Genomic DNA, 11,833 nt, shown 5'->3' on the forward strand with positions numbered 1-11,833 from the left:
ACAGCTGGTAGGTAAAAGCATTTCATTTAACAGAAAAGCAGAGTGAATCAATGCCACTTGTACTGAAGGAGGTAAGCTGAAAATAAGTATTCTGGCTACCATCACCATCCCCCCAAAAACGCTTATTTAAATGCCTGGTGTTTGAAAGAAAAATTTTAAACTCAAAAGCTTATGGAAGTGATTGTTGATAAATCAAAATAAATTAATGAAAAAAATAAAAAAGAAAAGTTCATCTTAGAACAGATGAAAGAACATACTCGTTTTTTCTTCTAAGATCCAGAGGTTGGTGAACCTGGGTCTTCATGACAGCTCTGCTGTTTTTTTTCTGTGTGACCTTGGGCAAGTCACCTAACCTCTCTAGTTTCTTTATCTTTAAATTAAGTTCTTTGAGAGTAGGGTTAATTCTCTTCTTTGCATTTGCAAAGAACCTAGAACATAATAGACACATAAATACTTGTTGGCTGTTCGTTGGTTGACTGACTGAACGGTCCCTTCCAGACATAAATCTCATGATCCCATGATCGTAAGTCAGGCACGCAGAGACTTGACCTGAGGGAAAAGCTGAGGAACAATTTGAAGAGCTAGCTGGTACTTTGTGCTGACTCTTCCTGACTTTCTTGACTTGCTATTCAGTTGGTCAGGATCTAGTCAAGGTAATGGGTTCCTTCATTCTATGTCCCTAACCCAAGGGTCAGCAGTCTCACAAATATACGGGTGGGTCTGTGTAAAACTATCACATCTACTGGACAAAGACTGCTATAAACACATTCCCTTCTGACGGTGGGTTGGAAGCGTCAACTTGGTATATAAAGGACGATACTTTAAAAAGCCATTTTCCTCCCTTTTATTTCACTCAACATACATCACGCAGCGCTCTGACAGGCTGACTGGAACTGATTTTAGGGGCACTCAGCTCAGATGAAGCACCAGCGCCACCTTGTGTTCAAGCCATAAAACTTGGGTCTACAGCACAAGACTGGAGCCTAATTGGTATGCCATCCAATACAGGTCAGTTCCTGCAGCTGTACCTAGCAGTAAGGAGGTAGTGTTTACCACACTTTACTGCCAAGTTACTAAGTCGATCAGATCTGGGACTGATGTTTAATGGGTCCAGATGTATATAAAAAAAGACAGATGTTTCATTCATCCTCTACATATAACACACCATCTCGGAATCTGAGTAGAAGGAACTAAATGCTCAACCTGGTAATACTGTAGTGGATATACCATTTTCTCATGGTACAGGATTTTCTACTTAAGTGACTTTTAATTTGAGGGACAAAATAAAACGCAACCTTTACATTCCTCCCAATTCCAACTGTGGGTCAAAGGAAAAGAAAGTCTTCCCTCCTCCACCAATATGCTTGCCACTAGATGTAATTTTCATCTTCCCCAGTTTTCTTTTCCTTTCCCCACCCTTCTTTCCCTTCTGTGCAGTTTTCTCTTCACAGTCACTATCACCACCATTCTGGCCCCACATATAAATAATGTGCACTGAACACACATGGACCACCCAAAGGCTCTTCCTCTTTCCCAGGAATCTCTCACTTTTAGCCAAACCACATCCATCTCTCATGTGGGAGAGAAAAGACAGGAACATTGTGTCCTCTCTTAGGGAACAGCTGCTGGTCAGCAGGGAGGAGCTGACTATGGAAGGAGTGGTAAAGCCATGCACATAGGGGTATGTCAGCTTTCATGGATATAGATGTCATATGGTAAGGTCAAGCCCTGCCATCTGGACTATTCTCACCACCAGACTTTCAGGCTGCACTAATATAAAACTGACTGGCAAAATTGAACAGTTCCCATTTTTAAAGCACTAAAAAGAACCTTAACTGATTATTGGATTAACATGCTATCTATCCACCTGAGGAATGAGGGAACAAAGGAATAATTCATCCAAGAAGAGCAGATAACACAGAAATGAAGAAAATGAGAAGGGACAGTGAGAAAAGAGAAGGGGGAAATGACTAACTTGCTGGTAGATGGGAAGTTTCTTGACTTTCTGGCCAAGACTCTGCGCTGGTCCCCAAGAAATAAGGATAATCCCTCTGAAGAAGATGACAGCATCAAAGATTTAGGGCTGGAAGACCCTTTAGAGGTCATCTAGTCCAATCCACTTATTTTAAAGATGAGGATACTGAAGTTCAGAGAGGTTGTTACTTGTATGAAGTCACATAAGTAGTAAGGAGCTGTATGGGGATTTGAACCTAAGGCTCCTAGCTCCAAATCTAGGACTCTGAGGATACAATCACAAACTCATCATATACTACCTTTATGCCACTGAAGAAGAAAGTAGGTAATTTTAAAAGTATCAGAGGACTCTGAACTAAGGGAAAACCAGTCTCTAGATATTTTAAAATAAAGTACTATACCTAGAAATCCCTAAACAGAAAACCTAAGGACTGTTTCTTCACATCCCTGTAGTTTTTAAGTCCCAAAACATCCTCTGAGGGTCTTTGATGTGGAAAGTAGGATGTAAGGTCCTTCTGAACAGGAAATATTTTTCTTGTATCCCCAGCTCTTCCAAGGTATCCCAGTCTATCATTGTAGGCACCTCCTTAATAAATGTTTTCTTGTTTGTTGAATTGAAATTTCAAGATTCTCCTTTGCTCTTCTTCCTTGTTCACTTCTAATTGGGCTTTTTATACTCTCATGGGTCATGACTGTTTCTTATAATGATCATATTAGCAGCCCAAAGAATGCTTTTCTGTTGGCCCATGCTATCATCACCAGTTAGCAGCTCTGCTCCAGAAAGCAGGGGTGAGAGCTTCTACTTCTATTGTATTTGTCATCCTTCCCCCACAGGGTTGGGCATACAGTGGGTGCTCAACAGATACTTCAGGCAGGCAGGCAAAGAAGCATGTACTGTATGCCAAGCACAGTGCTAAGTAAGCACCCGGATGCAAAGAAAGTCGAAAATAGTCTCTGTCCTCGGGGAGCTCACATGCTAATGGAGATAAGTAGGAATAATAATGATTATATTAATAATTAATATAATTAACAATAATAATAGGAAACAACTAGGCAGATACAAGATTTATATAGAGTAGATCGAATGTAATTAAACGAGTTTTTTGAAAAGAAGAAAACCCACGGGAAGAAAGCTGTAGCTATAAGATAACCTTCAATTTACTCGGTGATGATGAGGATGATGATGGCTAGCATTTATATAGTGCTTACAAATAATATCTTATGCGATCCTATTATTTCCATTTTACAGAGGAGTAATCAGACTTGCCCAGGGTCATTCAGTTAATAAGTAAGGCAGCATTTGAACTCGGATCTCCCTGAGTCCAGGTTCACTGCTCTATTCACTAATAACAAGGGTTTTAAAGTTTTAAGGTTTGCAAAACGCTTTACAAATAGTTTAGGAATCATTTTGTCCTTACCCTGGGAGGTAGGTACTATCATTATCTTTATTTGTCTGATGAGGAAACTGAGGCTGGGGGCCTTTCAGTGATTTGTCTTCAGGGTCACATCCCCGGGCTGCCCCAGTAAATTTAGTTATTTACACTCGGTCTCTCCCATTAGAGAGTAAGCTCCTAGAGGGCAGGGACCAAGTTTTTGCCTTTCTCCTACTTCCCAGCGCTTAACACAGTGCCTGGCACATAGTATGAGCTTTTATAAATGTCTGTGGACTGACTGACTAAGAGAAGAGAGGGTGCCTTGATTTTTTTTTTTAATGTCACCTATTTTCGCCCCCGTACTAGTCTTTTTAAGCACTTAGGTTCTAATACCACAATACAGAGTGCACAGAGCCTTGACACTAGGAAGTCTGAGCAAGCGCAGTGACGTCATGAAGGGGGGAAAGAACCGCGGCCAAGCATCCTCACTGCGCATCCTCCTAGAGCACGCTCACTGGGGCTTTCCTTCTCGCCTTCCCCTCCCCCTCTCCCGGCACGAGGCCCCGCCTCCCGATGTCGGCCTCTGTTTCCTTCAGTGTCAATAAAGTTGCGCATCTTGGCGCTCGCATCCGGCAACATGGCGGCCTCCATGCTGTCTTCTCTGCTGCGCTCCGTACGTCAGGTCAGTGTCGAGCGTAGTCGGCTATCCCTGCCTCACCTTTGCCCCCCGATAGCTCCCCGAACCCCGAAACTTGTTGGCCCAGAGGGCTTCTCCCAGAGGGGCAGAAGAATGAGTGCAGCGAGTGTAGACGGACAGCCGGAAGCGCCTTCAAGGTCACTGGGCAAATGAGGAAACCGAGGCTTCAGATAACAGTGCTTATGATATTGATAATAGTAACAACAACTGGCATTTAGATGGTGCTTTTAAGGTTTGAAAGCTCTTCTTTTGATCCGCATAGCAGCCCGGGGAGGTGGGTGACGTTATCACTACTCTGTTTTACAGATGAGGAAACTGAGGCTCGGGGCGGATAGACGACGCTCGTCGGTTGGGTTTGAACTCGGGTCTTCTTGACTCCAGTTAAATGTCGCTGCCTAGTGCCCGGAAGTGAGGACTCTCGGGGACTAAACCGCAGTGCAGACATTTGAATCCAGGCTCTCTGACTATTATTCCCTCTGTGCCCCCACAGGCAGCCGTGGGCTCTGGCATTTTTAGGGCCCTTTAAGAGCTATCGAGTAATTTACAAATATTACCTCATTTCCGCCTCACTGAAACCCTGGGAGAAAGGTGCTGTTGTTACCCCCATTTTGCAGGGTAGGAAACTGAGGCTAGGAGCGGTTAAATGGGTGTGTCTGAGGTAGGGCATGAACCCCGGACTATTAAATCTAGCACTCTCTCCATTGCCAAAGCTGCAAACGCTGTAAAAATCATGGAGTTGGAAGAGAGGGACCTTGTAGACACCTACTTCAAGCCCTACCCTTTTAATATTCAAAGGAAAAAAAAAGCGAAGGGTTATTACTTGGCTAACATCATACAGACAAGGAACAGCCAGAACCTGAATCTGGGTCTCCTCAAAGTCCAGCGGACCTTGCAGTCATTGAACAAATATTGAGGGCGTTGAGGTGCTCTGGAGGATATAAAGAAATCACTTTAAGTCTTTCAGCTGCTCGATTGGGAGGCTTTTTGTCGTCCTGCTTGACCTCAGCAGCTTTTGACATTGTTGACAAACCTACTCCTGGATGACTAGTGTAACCCTATTCCCTTCAGGCTAGGGCACTAACCGTCTCCCACCTAAAAGGCTGTGTTTTGGGTCCTTTTCTGCACCTGTATCTACTCTCCCAGTTGTGATCACCATAGCTTCCAAAGGATCAGTTATCATCTTTACACAGATGAATCCCAAATCCAATCCAGATCCCTGTCCTGAACTCCTGTCCTCTATCTCTAGCTGCATACTGGACATCTTCACCTGGTTGTCCTATTCGTATCTCAAACTGAGCATTTCTACAACAAAGCTTAGCATCTTTTTCATCACGGCGGGCAGCTAGGAGACACAGTGAATAGAACATGGGGCTTGGAATCGGGAAGACCGTAATTCAAATCCTGATTCAGAAACTTCCTTGTTGGGTGACCTAGGCAAGTTATTTAACTGCTCTCTTCCTTAGTTTCCTCATCTGTAAAGTGGACATAATAATAGAACCATCTCACAAGATCCTTGTGAGGATCCAATGAGATAACATGTAAAGCACTTTGTGAATACATATATATGTATATGTAATATGCTAGATATTATTATTCCCCTCTAAACCCACCCTTCCTGTAAATCTTTCCTGACACTGAAAATTGTTTACTTAGTAAGCAATTTTTTTTTATTTTTAGGCAATTGGGGTTAAGTGACTTGTCCAGGGTCACACAGCTTGTAAGTGTTAAATATTTGGTTTGAGGCTGGATTTGAACTCAGGTCCTCCTGACTTCAGGACCAGTGCTCTATCCACTGAGCCACCTAGCTGCCCTTCAGTAAGCATTTATTAAGTGCCTACTATATGATAGGCGAAGCTGTAGGCACTGGAGATACAAAGACAAAAAAACAAGCCCCTGCCTTAAAGGAGCATACTTCTGTTGGAGGAAAACATATACATGATTAAGTAAATATTTAAAAATATCTGTATTATATGTAAAGTAGTTTGGGGAAGAGCACTCATGGGGATCCAGAAAGCCATGTGTGGCAGGTATGTAGGATTCAGAACCTGAGTCATCCATGACTGTTCTCTGTCTCTGTTGCTCCTGTATCCGGTTAGCTGCCAAGTCTTCCTCATTTCACCTACACAACATCTCTCAACTCCATCCCTTTTATTTCTCACAGTAGCTGTCCTCATCCAGGTCCTCAGCCCCTCTCCCTTGGACTATTTCAGTAGTTTCCTAAATGATTTCCTATTTCAGTGTCCACCTTTTCCATTCTATCTTCTACACAGCTGCCAAATTAGTGCTTAAGAACCGACTATATCACTCCCCTGTTCAAAAATGGTCAGTTGATCCCTTTTGCTTCTAAGATAAGGTGGACTCCTCAACCCTGCCTTTAGAGCTTTCTGTTATCTGGCTCTCATTTACCTTTTCAGACATTTCATATGACTTTGCTTCACATATTTTGTGTTCTTGCAAACTGGCTTGCTTGATATTTCTCCAAAGTCAACATTCTCCTATCTCAGCACCTCCAGTTCTGGAACATATTCCCTCTGTATCTCTACCTCTTAAAATCTAAAATTCCTAGCTTTCCTTGAGACTCATCTCGGCCACAAATCCCTGTTCAGAACCTTTGCTGATCCTCTTAGTTATAATATTCTTTCCCTCCTCAATTGCCTTATATTTACTTGTCTATGTGTGTGTTATTTCTGTTCAGTGGGAAGTAAGTTCCTTGAAGGCCAGGATTTGTTGTTGTTTTCTTTGTCTCCTCAGTACCTAGCACTGTGCTTTGCATATAGCAACTGCTTAAAAATATTTATTGAATAAATGACTTCCAGGAATTATATGACAGGAAGAGAACAAGGATTGCTCATATGGCAAGAGCAAAGGATGACAGATAGGTGATCAACTAGAGTGCTCCACAGTAACCTCATAAGGCTTCCAGCATGTTGGGTGGACTTGTAGGGAACTTTTGGAAGAACATCGACAAAAGTCACATAGAATGAGGGAGAAATGGATGAATTGCCATGTCTATCAGTGGAGGAACTCCTAGACTGAACAGATTACAAATCTATTTGAGTGCATGTCACATTCCCTTGGTAGAATGTAAGTCTCTGGAGGGCATAAACGGTTTTGGTTTTTCTCTTTACTCTCTGCACCAAGTATGGTACCTTCTTCAGAGCAAACACTTAATAAATATTGCATTAGAAACATTAAGTCAGGGGCAGCTAGGTGGCGCAGTGAATAGAGCACCTGCCCTAGATTCAGGAGGACCTGAGTTCAAATGTGGCTTCAGACACATAACACTTAATAGCTGTGTGACCCTGGGCAAGTCACTTAACCACATTGCCTAACCCTCCAAAAAAAGAGAAAAAGAAAAAAAATATTAAGTCACATTGCACAAAAGCTATAAAAGGGGTGGGGGATTATGAAGACAAGGAATAAAGCATCAGTTTTACTGTCTTTTTGTCTTTTTCTTTGACCGTCATCAGATGGTTCCTTTTTCAGGTACAGGACAGATACGAAGTTACCATGTGGACTGGAGAATGCTGCGTGATGTAAAGAGGAGAAAGATGGCCTTTGAATTTGCAGATGAAAGGCTTCGGATCAACTCCCTCAGAAAAAATACTATATTGCCAAAAGATCTCCAAGTTAGTTTATTTAAGATTTAAATCTAAGAAATTATACAAACTAATTCTCTTGAAACTGTCCTAAAAAGGCCAAGGTTCAAGAATGCTACTCACCCTTAGTTGCCCTTTCATACATTATACTATATGATCTTAATCATTGTGACATTTTATCCAACACATATTTATAAACTACATACTATGCGAAAGGCCCTGTGAAAGACACTTTTGTGGTGATTCTAAAAGAATCAGAGAATTGGAGGGCCTGGTGTATCTTGAGGTCCACTCACCATCACTTGAAGTTAACCCTGCAACACTCATGACAATTCCTACCTATCATTCAAGGCACATCTCTGTGAGCCATATACTTCTCCGTGGCTTAGTCATCTCTCCTATGACCTTTGTTTACCTTTTATTGTTCTCTGAAGGCCTGACACAACTTTTGTTTCTTCTCAAAAAGGTTATATGCTCCCTAAGGACAGGTTCTGTGTCTTACACTTTTTGCAACCTGGAGCTTGTCCCCCCTTCTTACTACAGTTCATCTGACGGAAACCTCCCTACCCTGATGCAGAAATAGCCTTGAAAAGTATGGGACTGACCTGTAGGTCAAAAGGGCAGATACGAATAAGCTTAAGGCAAGACACTGGCCATTTCTTTCCGTCATTTTGTCACGTAACATACTCATATGATAGAGGAAGAGGAAATTATATACATATAATATGTACATACACACACACAGAGATACACAATATACATATATATACGTATATTATATATACATATATATGTATATGTGTATATTATATATATATACGTGTGTGTGTGTTATAACCTCATTTCTGTCTTTACTAGCCCAAGTATGTCTCTTTGGGAAATAAGTTTGTTGGGTTTAAAAATTACCTATGGTTGACTCTTTTCCACACCAAGGTAAATCTTATTCTGTGGTTAAGTTCTGGCTTTAATTCTACAGAGAAGTGAACCTAGTTAGTTTAACTTTGTCTATAGGGATAAATGTAAAGCTCTTCAGTAGGGTTGGAAAAATCAGTTTCAAAAGAGTTATGATGAGAGAAATGTGGATAAACGGCAATTCCTATCAGTCAAGAAGCATTTATTGAGTGTATACCAGTATCAGGCATTGTACTAAGTCCTGGGGATACAAAGAAAAGCAAAAAATGGCCATGCTCTCAGGAGCTCACAGGCTAATGGGGAGACAACATGTAAACAACTGTGCACAAACAAACTATGTGTAGAAGAAACTAGAGATACTCTCAGAGTGAAGAGACTAAGGTTAAAGAGGGCCTGGAAAAGTTCTTACAAAGGTGGGATTTTAGCTATGACTGAAGAAAAGTCATGGAAACTAAGAGGTGGAGATGCTTATTGGATTATAGAGCGCATAAAAGGTGTAAGAAGACCGTGTAGGAAGGGACCAGATTATGAGAGGCTTTAAAAGTTGAGCAGAAGATTTTACATTTGATCTCGGAGGTAATAGGGAGTCATGGAGTTTATTGAATAAGGTAACACGGTCAGACCTTCACTTTAGGAAGATCACTTTGGTGACTATGTGGAGGGTAGATTGTAGTGGGCAGAGAGCCAAGGTGAGGCAGGGAGACCAATTAGAAGGCTATTACAATAGTTCATGCATGAGGTAACGAGGGCCATCAGCAGAGGAAAGAAGAGGTACTCTATATATATATATATATATATATATACAGAGAGAGAGAGAGAGAGAGGTGCTATAAAGGTAGAAATGAGAGGAGTTAACAACAGATTGGATACAGAGAGTGAGAAAGAGTGAAGAGCTGAGGGTAAAACCAACGTTACAAGCCTGGGAGACTGAGAGGATGATGGTGCTCTGGTAATAGGAAAGTTAAGAAGAGGAAGGGGGATAAGGGGAAGTTTATGAGTTAAGTTTTGAACATATTGAGTTTAAGAGATAAAATAAAGATCCAGGGATATCTAATAGGCAGTTGGAGGTTAAGAAAAGGGGTAGGGCTAGATAACTAGATTGAGAATCATTTTTGTAGAGATGAGAGTTGAATCCATGGGAACTCATTTGATCACTAAGCAAAATAGTACAGAAGGAGAAAAGGTCACAAAACAGAGCTTTGGGGGATACCCGTGGTTAGTGAGTGAGAGTTGGAGGAAGATCCAGCAAAGGAGAGGGAGGAATGGTCAGACAGGTAGGAGGAGAAACAGGAGAGAGCAATGTCACAAAGATCTGGAGAATATCAGGACAGCATGAGGTCAGGGAGGATGAAGATGGAGAAAAGTTCATTGAGAGGTCATTGGTAACTTTGGCAAGAGCTCTTTCAGTTGAATAATGATTTCAGAAGTCAGACTAGAGAGTTAAGAAAAGAGGAAAAGAAGTGGAGTCATTGATTGTAGACAGCCTTCTTGAGGTTCATGTGGGGAAAAAAATCAGCTCTGAGGGCTTTAGTAGATTGCAAGCTCATATGAGTCACTGGTGTGATACACAGCCAAAAACAATATTGTCTTAGGCTGCATTGAAGAGTCATGGTGTCTTGAACAAGGGAGATGGTAGTACCACTCTACTCTGTCGTGTTCTGAGCATACCAGGAGTACTTTGTTCACTTTTAGTAGGTCTGCTCACTGACCAGTTGGACCATGCCCGGAGGAAGGCATGCCAGATTGTCAGGAAATTGGATACCATGCTGTGTAAGAGTCATTGAAGGCATCAGAACTATTTAACTGAGAAGACTGACAGGGAGGGGGTACAGGGAAGGGGGGGGTGGAGGATGTCTGTAGGAGAGATATTTAGATTTGTTTTGCTTGTTTCCAAAGTATAGAATCAGATGTAGAGTTAGAAGGAACCTCAGAGGCTGTCTAGTTCAAGCCCCCCCCCCATTTTACAGATTAATTAACAAGCTTGTGAAGGCTAAGTACTGTCCCAGCTAGTGAATTTCAGAAGCTGCAGAGGTAAGTGTAGACTCATTGTGAGGAAAGCTTCTGAATAATTAGAACTGTTCACAAGTGCAATGAGTTGCCTGAAGAGGTAGCCATGTCCTCATAGGAGGTCAAGTGGAGACTGAAAGACCACTTCGCAGGGTAAGGGGATTCTTACTTACCAGCTTACGGCATCCCAGTTCCCTTTCAATTCTGAGATCCTGGGAGAATTGGAGTAAGTGCCTAAAAACCCCTAAGAAAGACCTTTGCTGACCTTCTCCATTGGAGAATTCACACAGACTGCTGATCCTAATGAGTGAGAACTATGCAGTAATACTATCTTTTTTTTCCCTAGGAAGTAGCAGATCAGGAAATTGCTGCTTTTCCTAGAGACAGCTGTCCTGTCAGGATACGAAATCGTTGTGTTATGACATCTCGACCTCGGGGAGTGAAGAGGCGCTGGAGAATCAGCCGGATTGTCTTCCGGCATCTGGCCGATCATGGGCAACTTTCTGGGGTCCAGAGAGCAATATGGTGAATCAACTCCAGCACAAGTTACAACAGCATGGACACTGTGCTTAAGCGTTTGGCATTGGCATTAAGGAATGTGACCGCCATCATAAATAAACAAGCAGTAAGCAATGGCCCCATAGGATAACTGCTTTTCTCAAGTTGATTTTTTAGCAGAAAAAAATCTTGGTATTGTAGAAATCTGTGGAGGACATGGTCTGTGACTGAATTGCTTTCTTATAATTGAATTTGTTACTACTGGTAAAGAAAAAAAGATTTTGATGTTCAGAAATTTGTGTTTTACTTTATTTCTGCTTAGTTTAAAGCTGCTTGAAGTGGAGGGGAAGGCTCCTGAATTTTAGAAGGCTCTGCTAATGGGACACAAGCTGTGGTAGGCCCTGTTAAGCTGGAGTCAAGTCAGGTCAGCAAGCATTTAGTAAGCACTTTATTATGTGCCAGGCATTGACTTAATGCTGGGCATACAGAAAAGGGGGGTAGGGAATAGTCTTTTTTTCCAAGGACCTCACAGTTCAGTGTGGGAGACAGCAGGGCAAACAATTTAAGTACAAACAAGACATACACCGAATAAATTGGAAATACTCTCAGAGGAAAGACACCAAGGTTAAGGAGGACCTGGAAAAGCTGAAGGTGGGATTTTAGCTGTGACTTAAAGAGTCATGGAAGCAGAGAGACACAGAGAGAGCATTCCAGACATGAAAGACAACGAGTGGACATGCCTGGAGTTGGGAGAAGGAGTATCTTGTTCATGG

The 11,833-nt window shown here is 42.0% G+C and overlaps 1 protein-coding gene across 2 annotated transcripts; it reads left to right on the top strand.

Moving 5' to 3' along the window:
- The first annotated feature begins 3,905 nt into the window (after nucleotides 1-3,905).
- MRPS14 (mitochondrial ribosomal protein S14) lies at nucleotides 3,906-11,355 on the top strand. Of its 2 annotated transcripts, none has more exons than XM_020970537.1 (3): nucleotides 3,906-4,029; nucleotides 7,531-7,673; nucleotides 10,909-11,355. In XM_020970537.1, the coding sequence occupies exons 1-3, from the start codon at nucleotides 3,921-3,923 to the stop codon at nucleotides 11,089-11,091; spliced, it is 435 nt and encodes a 144-aa protein (XP_020826196.1). In that variant the 5' UTR covers nucleotides 3,906-3,920; the 3' UTR covers nucleotides 11,092-11,355. The 2 variants fall into 2 exon arrangements, with proteins under 2 accessions (XP_020826196.1, XP_020826197.1); XM_020970538.1 differs by having other exon boundaries at nucleotides 3,921-4,029; nucleotides 7,515-7,673.
- The last annotated feature ends 478 nt before the right edge of the window (nucleotides 11,356-11,833 follow it).

Source organism: Phascolarctos cinereus, unplaced genomic scaffold, assembly GCF_003287225.1.
Source record: "Phascolarctos cinereus isolate Bilbo 61053 unplaced genomic scaffold, phaCin_HiC Scaffold_5;HRSCAF=322, whole genome shotgun sequence".
Lineage (NCBI taxonomy): Eukaryota > Metazoa > Chordata > Mammalia > Diprotodontia > Phascolarctidae > Phascolarctos > Phascolarctos cinereus.